At 38.2% G+C, this 16,242-nt stretch overlaps 1 protein-coding gene across 50 annotated transcripts in view; it reads left to right on the top strand.

Annotated features, from left to right (window-relative positions):
- C4H8orf34 (chromosome 4 C8orf34 homolog) overlaps positions 1 to 16,242 on the top strand; it is a 470,609-nt gene that overhangs the window by 58,120 nt on the left and 396,247 nt on the right. For 18 of the 50 annotated variants that reach the window (XM_085022191.1, XM_085022168.1, XM_085022172.1 and 15 more), the window contains exon 2: positions 11,823 to 11,970. In XM_085022191.1, coding sequence (XP_084878317.1) covers positions 11,823 to 11,970 — 148 coding nt within the window. Of the gene's footprint in view, positions 1 to 8,932; positions 9,392 to 11,822; positions 11,971 to 16,242 lie in introns of those variants that run through there. The other 32 variants (XM_085022165.1, XM_085022169.1, XM_085022164.1 and 29 more) reach the window with 7 other exon arrangements.

Genomic DNA, 16,242 nt, shown 5'->3' with positions numbered 1-16,242 from the left:
AAATGGGAAGAGAGCTTATTTTTAAGAAATAGTAGCTGAAAATTCTATAAATCTTGGGATAAACATAGACGTCCAGGTATAGGAAGTTCAAAGGACCCCAAGCAAGATCATTCCAAAGAAGATCTTCCTGGGATATAGTGTAATCAAAATGGGTAAAGTCAAAGACAAACAGAGAATTTTGAAAGTAGCATGTTTCTGCAGAAACCTGGCAGTCAGAAAAGTGCTGAAAGAAAAAAAAGCTGCCAGCTGAAGTTGCTGTCGTGGCTCAGGGGAAATGAATCTGACTAGTATCCATGAGGACATAGGTTCGATCCCTGGCCTAACTCAGTAGGTTAAAGATCTGGCATTGCTGTGAGCTGTGGTGTAGGTCTCAGACGTGGCTTGGATCTGACGTTGCTGTGGTTGTGGCATAGGCCAGCAGCTGTAGCTCCAATTTGACCTCTAGCCAGGAAACCTCCATATGCCATGGGTGTGGCCCTAAAAAGACAAAAAAAAAAAAAACCAAAACAAACCAACCTTCCAGCTAAGAATATTATACCTGACAAAACTGTCCTTCAGAAATAAATGAGATATAAAGATATCCACAGAATAAATCTAAGGGAGTTCACCACCACTAGCCTAGCCTTACAAGAAATGCTAAAGGGAATATCTCAAGTTGAAATTAATGGATGCTAAGTAACAACATGGAAACATATAAAAGAATAAAACTCATAGTCAAATTCAGAATATAATAATAAAATAATGATGGTGTGTAAATCACTATTATTTCTAGTTAAAGGTTAAAAACAATAATATTAAAACAATTATAACTATAATAATTTGTTAATGAATATCCATATAAAAAGACGTAAAGTGTGATATTAATAGCATAAAATGTGGGGAAAGGAGAAGAGTTTTTATATGTGATTGAAAGTTGTTATCAGCTTAAAACAGACTGTTATTTCTCTAAGATGTTTCATGAAAACCTCCAGGTAACCACAAAGGTAACAGAAAGGAATTAAAGCATACCACTAAAAAGATACATCACAGGAGTTCCCGTTGTGTTACAGTGGAAATGAATCCAACTAGGAACCATGCATGAGGTGGTGGGTTTGATCCCTGGCCTCTCTCAGTGCGTTAAGGAACTGGCGTTGCTGTGAGCTGTGGTGTAGGTAGCAGACATGGCTCAGATCCTGTGTTGCTGTGGCTGTGGTGTAGGCTGGCAGCTACAGCTCTGATTAGACCTCTAGCCTGGGAACCTCCATATGCCGCAGGTGTGGCCCTGAAAAGACAAAAAGCCAAAAAAAAATATATATATATATGGTTTATACACAAAGGAAGACAGCAAGAGATGAAAAAAGTACAAAGGAATTTAAGAAATGTCAGAAAACAGGAGTTACCATTATGGCTCAGCAGAAACAAACCCAACTAGTATCCATGAGGATGTGGGTTCGACCTCTGGCCTTGCTCAATGGATTAAGGATCTGGTGCTGCCATGTGCTGTGGGGTAGGTTGCAGATGTGGCTCGGATCTGGCGTTGCCATGGCTGTGATGTAGGCCAGCAGCTGCAACTCCAGTTTAACCCCTAGCCTGGGAACTTCCATATGCTGCAGGTGTGGCCTAAAAAGACTAAAAAAAGAAAAGAAAAGAAAAGAAATGTCAGAAAACAGTTAACAAAATGGTGATAATAGGTCCTTACCTATCAATAATTCCTTTAAAACCTAGATGGACTAAATGCTTCAATCAAAAGACAGAGTGCCTGAATGGATTAAAAGACACCCAGATCCAACAATATGCCACCTACAAGAGACACAGTTTGGTTTTAAGCACACATATAGGCTGAAAGTTAATGGATAATAAATGCCTACATTAAGAAAGAAGAAAAGTCTTAAACAATACAACTTTACAACTCAAGGAATTAGAAAGAGGAACAAACTGAGCTCAAAGTTAGCAAAAGGAAATAGTAAAGATTAGAGCAGAAATAAAGAAACTAGAAAGACAGTAGAAAAAAAAATCAATGAAACTAAGAGTTGGTTTTTCAAAGATATAAACAAAACTGATAAATCTTTAGCTAGACTAACCAAGAAAAAAAAAAAAAGAAAGCTCAAAGAAATTACAAATGAAAAAAGGCAGTTGTGAATTCTGCCAAATATTTAATGAAAAATTAATGCAAATCCTCCTCGAACTCTTCCAAAAAACTGAAGAAGAAGGAATACTCCCCAACTCATTTTACAAGGTCAGAATTACCATATCAAAGCCAGATAAGGACACTATAAGAAAAGAAAACTGGAGGCCAAAATAGCTAATGAGCACAGATGCAAAAATCTCAACAAAATACTAGCAAACTGAATCCAGCAGCACAGTAAAAGAATAATACACTATTATAAAATGGGCAAAAGATATACAGACATTTCACAGAGGAAGGTAGATGGCAAATAAACATATAAGGAGATGTTCAACATCCTTAGCCATTACAGAGATGCAAATAAAACTACAATGAGGAGTTCCCTTGTGGCACAGCAAGTTAAGGATTTGGTATTGTCATGGCAGCAGCTGGGGTCACCACTAAAGTACAGGTATTCCTTATGCTGCTGAGAATAATCCCAGATGGATGTTTGGAGATGAATGAAGAAATAAGACCAATAACAATGGTAAATATATGGATACATATAAATGCATGCTAACAGTATAAAATATAAATTAAAAATACATTGTGGGGGTTTAATAAATATTATGTATTTCATATATATTATATTGTGTATCATACATATAATTATAATACACAACAATAGCATTATAAGCCAGGGGTGATAAGTGGTATCAAAGTATTCTAAAGTCTTGCAAAATCTGAGATAAGGGGAAAATACCAATTAATACTGTAGATAAGTCAAACATTAATTTTTTTTCCCTTTGGTTGCACTAGCAGTATGCAGAAGTTCCTGGGCCAGGGAGCAAACCCATGCCACAGCAGTGACCTGGGATGCTGCAGTGACAACACTGGATACTTAGCCCACTGTGCCACAAGGGAACTCCCAAGCATTCATTTTATAATCTCTGGGTAGCCACTAAAAGAATCCTAAAAGCGTATGTAACTTTCAAACTAACAGAGGAATAAGTAGAGTAAATCCAAAGATAATAAGAGAAAATTGAACATAATCTTGGCAGACTAACTATAAAGGTGATAGAAATAAGATATAATGAATTTCTGCACAAGATATTAGAGTTATTATATATTAAGATATATTATATATTATATATATATTATATATTAAGATATTCAGTGATGGTATAAGACTGACAAATAGATTAATGAGATAAAATATAGTTCTAGAAAGAGGCCCATACATATATGGTCTCCTGATTTATGAGTCTTTTAGGATGAAATTAGAGTAAAGGCTTACTAATTAGTAGTGTTCACCTAGGAGAGTCCAGTGTATCCATAACCAATTTGAAGTTACCCTTGCCATAGAAAAAATATATCATTTCCTTAGATTGTCATTTCCAAAAGGAAGCGTTGGGTGTACACTATGAAATTTCCTCATTATTCTGTCATGCTGGACACCCTGTTTTAGTTAACATTCCTTATAAAATAAAGTAATTCTTACTCAACTGAGAGACATCTACCTTCTTATGGTGACTTCTCCATACATCTACCACTTCCATTACAGATTGATTTAATTATTTCTTTGTGTCTTGAGGTGCCTATTTATGCTAAGTATTGCCTATTAATTTCTACAGAGATATTTTCAAGTAAGACTGTGGAAAGTCCTGACTCTCATACTAAATGAAGTAAGAAAGAGAAAGACAAATACCATATGATATCACTTATATCGGGAATCTAATATATGGTACAAATGAACCTATCTACAGAACAGAAACAAACTCATGGAGAACAGACTGTGGTTGCCAATGGGGAGAAGAAGAGGAAGGAGTGGGATGGACTGGGATTTTGGGGTTAGTGGACAGAGACTATTGCGTTTGGAATGGATAATCAATGAGATTCTGCTGTATAGCACAGGGAACTATATCCAATCACTGGTGATGGAAAATGATGGAGGATAATGTGAAAAAAGAATACACACACACACACACACACACACACACACATGTATGACTGGGTCACTTTGTTGTACAGCTGAAATTGACAGAACATTGTAAATCAACTATGATAAAAAAATAAAAAAAGACTGTGGAAAGTCCTCCCTAACATCAAAATAGTTGCTTTGATAGACTGTTATATTGAGCAATATAAAGCAATTATATTGTTATATTAAGCAATTCCTTAGCTAAGAGTATTTTCATATGGTATGCAAATATTTCTCATTGGAGACTTTGATGTTTGCATGGAAATTTAACTACAGGCTTATATTTTATATGAAAACTGTTTCAAAGTGGATACTAAATCCACTTCAGTATTACTTTATTAATAGGTATTAGACCAAATAGTCCATCATTTGTCATCTGCTGGTTAGATTTATTATTTGCCTATACCATTAAAGCAGAGGGAATTTAGTGTCTAAAATTCAGTTCTAGAATTCCCATCGTAGCTCAGTGGAAACAAATCTGACTAGCATCCATAAGTTCGCAGGTTTAATCACTGGCCTAGCTAAGTGGGTTGAGGATCTGGTGTTGCCGTGAGCTGTGGTGTAGGCCAGCAACTACAGCTCCAATTTGACCCCTAGCCTAGGAACCTTCATATGTGGAGGGTGCGGCCCTAAAAAGACAAAAAAAAAAAAAAAAGGAAAAAAAAGAAATAAAATTCAGCTCTAGAATTTAGAATGATTATTTTTTAATTGTGGTATTTTCATTATTCTTAATCTTCACTACAAAACTACTCTACTTTTTTTCTTTCCCTACCTGGATTATATTCTGTAATATACAAGGTGAATTAGTTGTTTTTTATTGTGTATTACAAATGAGTATCATAAACCTAATTTTATATTAAATTATATTTAAGAAGGGCCAAAGAGCCTTTCAAAACAAGGGTGCAGATTTCTTATTCCCTAGGCCTGTGAGGCTGTGTTTGGAATTGTTTGCATTGGCGGCCTGGTGAGAGGCAGGTCCAACAACAACACCTTTGTAAAAGTGCATGTATTCTAGTTTGGTTCTGCATCTTATATGCAGTCGTTTACTGTGCAGTGAATGATTAAATCTATGTAAAATACTTGACCCTCGTTCTTATCCAATTCATAAATAACTGATGCTTTTAATCATTGCTGTTCATGTTGCTTCCTTTCCCTTTGAGCTCAGCCTTCCAATGAAGTCTCAGTTCTGACTGAGAATGACAGTAGTGGGTTTAGGGATGGCTTGGGCATGGTTGCAGGGCGACGGAGGAAGTTTGAACAACCAGAGGACAGTCCGAGTTCTGTGAATGGAAGAGACTGCCAGTAAAATACCAAACAGATGTCTGTCTCCTTCCCATTTGTGCATGGAAAGCTAGATGCTGCATCGGAACTCATTTATTGCCAAAGCCAAAACTCAGAGCTTAGAGGTGTAATGGAGCAGAAAAGAATTTTTTCTCTATTCCAGTTCTATTTAGAAAAATGGAATGAAAGAAAAGGCAAGGTTCTAGTGGGGGTGGAAACCAAGTGGGATTATCAACTGGGAATGCTGACATCAATTTAAAATAAGCCTGTTTCAGAAAATAAGTTATTTTGGAGACAACTGATTTTCAAGTGGATAGTCTCTCTTTTATTTGTTTGCAATTCAATGCCCATCAACTGCCTACTTATGAAAAACAGTTGGTGGAGGAAAGGGTGAGTGTTTGGAAGGTTGTGATCTCATGCAAATTTTTAATGACCTAATTAAAAACAGAAAATTGAAACATATGCAGATTTGGAATGAATTAATTCAGTCATCACATCTTAATGCCAGTTTGAACTAAATATTCTACAGATGGTAATGTGCCACGTGCCAATTAATATTTCAGATAATTATGGGTATTGAATAAAAATTGTATTGGGTTGACACCACCTCCATTATTGCTACAGTGTAACATGCTGTATGTTATTGATTTAACAAAAAGACTATATAAGGATAAAGTCCTGAGATTTTGTAAATGGTTTTATTTCCTGATAACTTTATACTGAGGCTAGTATTTATCTCTCGGGAAATGAAGTAAGAATTAACTTACTCCCAAGTAAGTTAAGTAATTTTGGGGCAGAATGCCACTCTATCTCTATGCTGTGGAACCCAGAGCAAGGATTCTTAACCTGGAGCCAGTAAAACCTCAGGGGGTTAGCCCATGGATGATAAATACGAGGAATATTATGGAAAATTTGATGTTTGTATACATGTGCTTTTTTTTTTTTTTTTTGTCTTTTGTCTTTTCTAAGGCTGCATCCATGGCACATGGAGATTCCGGGGCTAGGGGTCCAATCGGAGCTATAGCTGCCCGCCTACGCCTACGCCACAGCAGCGCAGGATCCTTAAACTACTGAGCAAAGCCAGGAATCAAACCCTCAACCTCATGGTTCCTAGTTGGATTGGTTAACCACTGAGCCATGATGGGAACTCCTGGGTTTGTTTTTTAACCAAGGGATTCTATAGCTTTCATCAGACACAATGAATCTATTAATAAAATAATTTCTACTCTTACATAAGCACTCATTCCCTTAAGGATTCGTTTATTATGTAATGACTGTGACAAGCTACCAGCTCACTCATGGTTTTTGTTTTATATAGTGGACATTAAAATTAAAATGTGGGAGTTCCCATTGTGGCGCAGCACAAACGAATCTGACTAGTATCCATGAGGATGTGGGTTCAATCCCTGGCCTTGCTTAGTGGATTGGGGATCCAGTGTTGCTGTTAGCCTTGTGGTGTAGGTCGCAGACACAGCTTGGATCTGGCATTGTTGTGGCTGTGGCACAGGTCAGGAGCTGTAGCTCTGATCTGATCCCTAGCCTGGGAACCTCCAAATGCCACAGGTGTGGCCCTAAAAATCAAAATAAATAAGTAAATAAATAAATAAAATTAAAATGTATTTTGAGACAGTCATCATTGCTATTTAGTTAGCATTCATTTTTCAGCTCATTACCTATGGCAGTGTTCTATACAGTACCAAGGTTATAAGAGTCACAACTTCCAGGAGCCTTTACATGATGTATAATACAAATTGGTACTCACTAATTACTTATGTTCTCTAGATATTTTTCAAAAATTTTAAAAAGAATGTTTTCTTCCTATATATTTATATTTTTAAAATAAATATATTTGAATTGATACCAGTAATAAAATTATAATTAAAAAAAAGGAAACAGATATCAATGCAGGGGCTATCTCAATGTTTAGTATATTCATGCAGTTAAAGACTGCAGAATAATAAACTGTATTAAGAGATCAGATATTAGTTTTACAATCGGAAAAAGTAAAGCTAATAAAAAGATGCAATGTGCATATTCTACCAGAAACATATGCTATAAAAATATGACAAAAATGTTAATAGTAGTAGTAATAATATACATATTAGTAATAATAATAGTATAAATATGTAATAATAATACATATATATATATAAGTACATTAAAGTAATAGTAAACTTGAAAATATTAGCTAACACCACTTTTGGGTAGATCATTAAGGGGGGGTTTGGTCAGGAAAACAGAAGTCACTCCGCATCTGGGTTATATAGAGCTTAATACAAAGGAGTTTGCATGATGGAGAGTTAGAAAGTTGGGGTACAGAGGCCAGGGAGATGCTGCTGAAGGTCAGGTTAGCTGTCACCAAAGATGGGAGGAGTCTACTCTGAAAAGCTCCACCTGGATATCAAAAGCAGGTGGGGTTCTCAATTCCTTGCCTGGAAGCTGCTGCCATCATCCACTACTTTTGTACAGTTCCCAGAGCTATCCCCGTCTGCAGGGAGGTTTCCATAGATTTGCTGAGAAGCTGGTGTGAATATCTGATCTGCCCTCACCTCTGCTTGCAGTCCACTCCAGAGAGTAATTTCTTTAGCTTTTCTTACTTTCCAAGTCTTCCCACAGATTCTCCACCTTGGGAAACTAGATCATATAGAGAAGATTCTGGGAAACAGTTCCCAGCCTTAGAAGTAAATGTTAGGCAGCCCATCACAATAGGCTATCTGTATCCCCAGCACTTTATGGATGCTTTGTAATCATCATCTTATTTAATCCTCCTGACAACCCTATCATGTAGGTACTATTATTATTCGCATTTACAGGATGAAGTATTGAACATTAAAGTGATGAAGTTCAGGGCAACCTCTGGGGAGGGCTCTCGTGATCCAGCTGTCAGGTGGGAACTAGGTCCTGGTTCTGAGCTGGGGGTGCATCTCTATAGCGTGGCACCAGCGTCTTCATTGGGCCTAAGGCTTACGTCTCTGGTAAGGGGAGCAAGCAGGAAGGGTGGGCTTTCTGGCAACAGACACGACTCGGTAGATACATAGATACTCTGGTATACTCTTGCCAGCTTCCGGAGCTCTGCGGGGCGGTATCCAGGGTTATGGGGATCACGGCTTCCCAGAACAGGCTGGAGGCGGGGACCAAAGAGCCACGTCGCTGTATCTCTTTCGGGACAGCTGCGAGGGAGCCTGTATCCCAGGGTAGGCCAGGGACCCTTGTTAGCGAGCATGCTCCCCAGGTGACCGGGCACCACTAGGGCTTGGGCCCAATAGGCGGAGTACCGTGGACGCCCAGGCGCCAGCAGCGGGGCCCCGGGCCGCGCCACTGCGCGGGAGTCCGAGCCTGCGCCGAGCCTGCGCCGAGCCTGCGCCGAGCCTGCGCCGAGCCTGCGCCGAGCCTGCGCCGAGCCTGCGCCGAGCCTGCGCCGAGCCTGCGCCGAGCCTGCGCCGAGCCTGCGCCGAGCCTGCGCCGAGCCTGCGCCGAGCCTGCGCCGAGCCTGCGCCGAGCCTGCGCCGAGCCTGCGCCGAGCCTGCGCCGAGCCTGCGCCTGCGCGGGGGAGCCGTCGTCCAGAGCCAGCGTCGCGGACCTAGCGCGTTGTTGTGGCGCCTCCCGGCGTCCCAACCGGAACGTCCCTTCACTGAAGCTCAGCGCGCCGGCAGGTGGTCCCATAGCGGAAGCCGGCGCAGCGTCGCTCTGTGGGTTAGCGCTAACAGTCATAATAAGAATAGTAAATGAGAGCCTCTTTTTCTTCTTTTTTTTAATGGTGTGGGGCCTCGGACCCTGACACTGGCCTGCTGTTCTAGAATACTCCTTTCCTTAGGGTGAACGGCCCCTGTGAAACTTTATGCAGTCGGGTTTCTCTCTCCCATCTGACATTACAGCTGTAGTCTATCAGCACCTCAGTTTTAGCTCAATGGGTCTCAGTCCTCTTCGGGTAAACAAGCGTTTTTAAATTGCCGATAACATCTTTGCAAATATAAGGATTAATGTTTCTGTCTGGGAAAGGGGTTTCTGTCAAGTTCAGATCCTCAGTCATTGAAGTCCGAATGCCAGTGAGTATACATGAGTGAGAGGCAGGATAATTCCTCTTATAAATAATCTAGCGCTAGAGTCTTGCTCAACCAAGATACCCTGTTGCAAACTGGCTATTTTCGTTTTGCTTATGATTATATTTGCCCTGTGTATTTAAGCTCATATATTCGTTCATGGAATGTAAGTCTATCTACAACTGGTTACTAGTTGATATTTTAAAAAGCCTCAGTGATTACTTGGTCTATTGTAATTGTATGATCCATCTTTCAAAGACAATATAAGGACACTTTATTTTAAAAGAAAAAAAAAAACCTCAGCAACTTTCCATCTAACTTGAAATTAAAAAAAAAAAAAAGTACATGAGGTCTTCAAAAGTTTCAGGATAAAGACTGCTGTGACTTTCAAGCCCTATTATCTGACCTAATTTTACTTTTTTGGAGTCCCCAGGCCTTCTGTGACAAGAGGGATCTAGTTAGTCCTCCTGTTTATTTTTCTACTTTCTCATAGCTTATGTAATGTACAGTTAATTGAAATAGGATATCATGCATCTTTTCTACAGAAGCAAAATCCAAAATGTTTTTAAATGATGTTCTACTGATTTGTAATTGGTTTTTAATTGAATCCTGCATTGCTTTACCATGTAGGGGAATGATCTCTTAAGCCATAACTATAACGATTGAGACTTTAACAGAAGTAAAGAAGACCTGTGCTCCAACTAGTTGTTTGCATACCGTTTTTTTAGAACATAAAATGTTTTACATTTGTCTAATAGATATTTTGCTTCAGTGTGTTTATGGTAGAAGTCCTTTCTTCTTTTTAGTTCCAGCTTTATGTTCAGTATACACATTTTTGAGATGCCTTGAATTATTTTATCTGTGTTTCTGAGAGCAAACCTGAAATATTGTTATCTACAAAATCCATTTAGCCTCTACTCAGATAAATGCATGTGTTCCCAGATTATTGTAAATGTCAACAAATATTTCTGAAACATCACAGCAGTTTCTCTTCTTGGAATTCATAAGGGTATATTTTGCTGGGCTAAGAAATCTATGGTGCTTTACTTGTTGTTTATTAGGACAAGAAGGGATTTTAATTTCTAATGTTTACCTGTGGTGAGTAAACCAAAAATACATTCTTCTCTTCAATACCAGCCATGAACCAGGTAGAATCTAGGCTCTATGGAGAGAGTAGAGATCAAACCAGGCCAGCCTTTGTTCTCCTGTAGTAGGGGAGAAGGAGAGATAGGTACAAACTGATGAGCAAATATTAAATAAGATCATTCTGGAGAGTGCTAAATGAAGTGAAGAAAATAAAATAATGAAATGATAAAAACTTAGGGAGATTGGTTAGGGTAAGCCTTTTTAAGAAGGTATCATTAAAGACTGGATGATAAGCCAGCCATCTGGACATCCCAAAAAAGAGCATTCAAGACAGAGGAAGTAGGCCACCAAAAAAAAAAGTGGGATGGGGAATTTCCAGCATCTCTTCAATTAACATTCCTAGTACCAAAATCCAGTATATCATTAGAATCACTGCCTCTCACAGAACCTGAACTTACAATGACAATTGACAGACTGGAATTCTGAGCTAAATGCAGCAAGATGAAGTGTGATTAATATGAATGTAGAGTGGTGCATGTAAGTTCACAAGCCCAGTTACACAGCATAAAATGATATTCGTGTGACTTGGCAGCTGTTCAAAAGAGAACAAACAGTTTGGGGATTTTAACTGACCACAAATTGGAGCTTGCTCGCACTGTTCCTGACTGGCAAGAACAATGTGTAGATATTGCCCTTAGGCAGATTTTTCCCCAGTTTAAGGCATTGTTAGATCTGTCCAAAAATGGAACTCTCCATTTCTTAACTCATTAAAAAAGAAAGAAAGGAACAAAAAAGAACAAATACCTATTAGGACTTTTGGAAAAAGGAATTTCTGTTGGAGAACAGTTTAAGATATTTTTTGGTTTCTGTCAAGCTGTGACTTGTTACTTGTTTCTTTCATTCCAACATTTTCTTCATTTGTGGATATTTATATACAATAAAGCAAGAAAAATGACAGTATATAAGGCATATGGTGAGGTTTATTGAAAATTTAGTGTATAGTGGTACCTCTCAAAATAGCAATCTGGAATTGAATAGTTTTAGACTATAAATTTTCAAAAGAATTTAGATTAAATTTCTAATATGTTTTTGGACAGATATCATAATGAAAATAAATATGTCTTGGCTTTGCCATGTATTAGCTGTGTAACACTGTTTACTTCTTTGCACTTTAGCTTCCTCAAAATGAGGACAATAACTTATATCTGCCTGAAAAGATTGTTATGAGGATTAAATTAGTTGCTTTGTATAAAGCAGTTGGAGCAGTTCCTGGCAAGAGTAAGTAAGACATATGTTGTGTATTTGCTGTTATTATTAGATGTAAATAATACATCTACTACTCTGCCTTCAGGAATTAATGACCAAGTTAATAACTGAGACACCTGACCAGCCGATCCCATTTCTCATTGACCATCTTCAGTCTAAACAAGGAAGCCGTGGACAGCTTCAGAGAACTTTATCTGGATCTGCAGCTCTCTGGGCAGAAAGTGAAACATTAGGTAAATGAACAAATATATTTTACAGTGAATGTTGATACATTTATATAAAATTCGCAGAAGTCTTTCTCTTTATAAGTAAACCTAGATGGTTACCTTGGATTTCATGTATTCATCAGGGTCTTCACACATATGCTAAAATCTGTCAAAAATATTCTTGAATTTGAATATTTATGTATGCTTTAAAACATGAGAATCTGTGTATTCAATTTGAATAGAAATAAGATTCATATTTGCACGAAAAGCTTTCATGTGAACTCACACTAATTATTTTGAACTTAACTCATTTCTTACCTTTTTATGAAGAATTTGAATTACTTATAGCTCATAGCTCATCTGTGTAGAAAGGTAAACAGTAAATTTCTATAGTTACCTTTTTTTAAAGCCCGAAGAGGTGGTGATTCTCTATTGCCCTCAGCTCTAATTTTATCTTATGTAGTAAGTTCAACCTGACGAAGCTTTATTTACTCCAAATATTGGGGAACCAGCCTTACCAAGTCCGCAGTAGCCTTACCTCATCAATAAGCACTGGTGAGATATTGAGTACACTTGATATGGGTCTATATTTATGAAATGTGCTCCCGGATAGCCTTTTTTAGTTATACTGGTCTGTTAGTTTGGTGTTTACTTCGAAACCCAAATCCCTCCAAGCCTACTGCTCAAATAGAGAATTCCTTGCCCAACTCCCTTGGTGATCTGACTGACAGGATTCCAGATGCTTCCCAGGGATGATGCCATCTTTCTCTTCATGCTCTTATGGGATCTATGAAAGGATTTTGGTCTTCTGTGGCAGTATTTTCACATTGGTGCCAAAAGTGGGTAGGGATAGGGATCCCGGGAAGAATGTAGACAACTCTGGTGTTAGTTATCTGTACACAAGTTCTCTGCAGCGTACAGGATGCTGGTGTATGAGCTTTGGGCACACACAAAAGGGAATGCTTGTTTGTACTGGCCTCATTTTCTGAGGGTTATATTCTTAGTAGGGTGGGTATTAGGCATAGACTCTGGTTTGTAGGTGCAAAAAAGCTACCCTTCTTGTACAGGTGGACCAGATAAACCTCTGTGAGCCCATTGAAGTTTATATGAGCCCACATTTATAAATTATTGTATCTGATGAGACCGTGGCTTTAATCAGCACATATTTAAAATCTCACAGTTTCCACAGGTCAGAAGTCTGCAAGATTTAACTAGCTCTTCTGTTTAATCTCACAAAGCTGCAAATCAGAGTGTTAGCTGGGTTGCATTCTCATCTGGAGGCTAGACTAAGAAAGAATCTGCTTCCAGACTCATTCAGATTTTTGTCAGAATCAATTTCCTTGCAACCGTATGACTGAGGTCCCTGTTTTCTTTCTGGATCACAGCCAGGGCCAGCAAATAGGTACACTCCATAGTTCTTTGCCACGTCACTCCTGCATATGGCAGCTCACTTCTTTGACAAGTAAGGGAATTTCTCATATTCAGGTTTACTAAGATGGAATCTCATGTAATATAACATAATCCTGGCATTCACACCCTATCACCTTTGCCATATTCTGTTGGTTTGAAGCAAGTCAAAGGTCCTGTCTACACTCAAGGGGAGGGGATTATCTAGGGCATAACATCAAGGGACAGAGGTCAGGGGGATCATTTTAGAATTCTGACTGATACTGAATGGCTCATTGCTTGGAGAGAGACATTATAATTCCCAGTTTACTGATTTGGGCAATGGCCTAAGTATTTGCTTAATGGAGCAAGATGGGAACAAAGGACTCAATTTACAAACACCAGTTACTTTGGATGAATTTGAATTTCCTTTGGGGCATCTAAGTAGATCATTCCAGCAGGCTATTGGATGTGAGCCTGAAACTCTGGGAATGGGTTAAGGCAGGAGTCGAAGTTGTGGTGTTGAGGTTCTTATGCATTAAAACCATGCGAGAGGAAGAATGAAAGAGGTTGTGGTCAAATTTAGAGTAGATGATGGGCTGGGAGAAGGGGAGTGTGAAATACCTTTTGCCTTAAATCTTGCCTGTTTATTAAGAAGTGAGGTTGTTTGCAGAGAAGAAGAGGTTTGGGGATTGAATAGTGGAGATTGAAGTGAGTGATACTAATTGTGAAAAGTAACCAAGGGGAAGAAAAAAAGAGTTGGCAAAGGAAAATAAAGACTGAAGCAGTTCAGGGGCTTATCTGAAGTTCAGGTCATGAATTAATCCTGAAAACCATGGGCAAGATTGTGATTTCCCCCCACAGTGCCCAGGAGTACCGGGAGAGGTGCTGAGAAGCACTTTGAGAGACTGATGAGAACTATGGTTGTACCACAGGGAGGATGGAAGGTGCAGAACAGTTTTGCAAAAGGAGTGGAGGATATTTGTGGGTAAGTTGTGCAGGTGATCAAAGCACATGGTGCTGTGTGAGAGCCACAGGGAGCAAGGAAACAGTTTAGAAATAAGAAGCAAATCAGACAGCTAAAGAAAGACCTTTAAGAGGCCAGTGTAAGGGGAGGTGCAGGGAAAATAAGAAAGATTGAGAAGGACAGGGAAACTGATATTTGGGATTAAGACTTTTGAAGTGGAGTGATTCCAGATGATAAGGTCCTGTGAGTGGTCTAAGTTTGGGGTTGTCTGAAGTTCAGGGAAGTGAAGCTCCTTAGAGTTGAAGATAGTGAAGTAGGAGGCTCAGTGTATGGAGTGTTTAAGGATTAAGAGGTCACCAAGGTTTCATTCAAGTCATTGTATATACTGCATTTTAGCTTCCTGTATTTCCTTATTTTCTGTAATTTCTCTTAGCAGTTATGTTATTATAGGTGGGTTAGCCTATCTCTTTTTCTCATTTCTTTTGTTTCATAGAGTCTGCTTTTTTACTGAGAAGACAAAATAGCCAGATTCTAAAATTTAAAGGTTTTTTTCATAGTAAGTCATTCCCCAAACTATTAATTTCCTTCATCTCTTGAATGCTGTATTCTTGGTTTTTTTTTTATGTTGAATTCTTTTCTTTAAAATGATATTTATTTTCGGTTTATTCGAATTTAAATGAGGAGCGTTCTGTCTAGTTTTAGGTTTGTCAGTAGTGTAAATATACTCTTAGTTTTTATTCCCTTACCTTATAGCTTGAAACCATTTAGTTAGTTTTCAAAACTTTTATTAGAGAGACAGGTGAAATCATGGCTGCCACTAAATTTCCAGTATGAGTCAAATTCTGTAGGTCTCTGCTAACTGATGAATATCATTCTGTTTCTTATCTCTTTTCAGTCATCTAGATAAGAGCAATATCATTGCTAGATTATTTGAAATAATGTTGTTTTTTTTTTCTTGCCAGTAGTGGAGAATTAAAAAAAGAAGCCACAATATCCAATGTATCATTATTCTCTGGCTCATTTTAGTTTTTCTTTGTATCATAACATGCTGTGTTTTATGACCATGATTCTTTATCCCTTTACCTGTGTTGCAGCAGAATAAATTATAGTCCTAGGTTGGATGTAGAAAAGACAAATTCTGATTGTCAGAAACATAAGGAGACAAATCTGAGGTAGGGGAAGGCATTGTGGATGTCTAGAAAATTTTCAGTCTCTTTCTGATATGCCTGTCTTTTGTCTTAATTCTATCTATGGAAATTCTGTCTATGGAGATTCCTGGGTTCTGGCAGAATGTAGACCAGTGTTTCTGTTCCTAGTGTTTTAGAATATTTGTGCCTCTTTTGGTATTAATGGTATATTGGAAATAGAAAAATTGAATAACAGCTCATTAAGTACAAACTTAACATGAAGATTTGAGGAATCCCTGTAATATTTCATGAGGTCTATTTGATATTTATAAGTGGGTATCCAGAGAAAGATTTATGAGTCATCCATAGAGCTAGGATGATTTGAAAATGTTTAAACAAGAAGACAGAAGGAAACTAAGGAATGTCACATAGATGAAAGAGGAAGATGAGGCAGTGAATAAGACAGAGAAGGAATAGTTAGATGGGTGATTATGGGGATGAGGACATGTAATGCCCTGAGATTAGAGAAGAAAAAATTCCATGGAGATCAATCTGTCTAAAAATATATAATGCAAAGTAGACATGAACGATGAGCTCCTGGAAAGATCATTTCATCTGGGAGTTGGTATGACAAGGACCATCTTTAAAGGGGACTTTTTCTTAAATAGAACAGTGGAAAAAAATGAGTGATACTATGGAAGAAATAGAGGTGACTATCAGTGGTTTTATGTGTCATAATGAATAACAGATAAGATAACATCAGATAAGCAAAATTTACTTAAACCTTTAGTTTTTATTTACCACATAATACAATGCTTT

This window comes from Sus scrofa, chromosome 4 (genome assembly GCF_054392235.1).
Source record: "Sus scrofa isolate SSC_HxYL_T2T_F1_AM1 chromosome 4, Sscrofa_HxYL_maternal_Yorkshire_Landrace_v2.0, whole genome shotgun sequence".
In the NCBI taxonomy this organism is placed as follows: Eukaryota; Metazoa; Chordata; class Mammalia; order Artiodactyla; family Suidae; genus Sus; species Sus scrofa.
The sequence above is the reverse complement of the archived record's forward strand: the minus strand, read 5'-3'. Positions and strand labels throughout refer to the sequence as shown.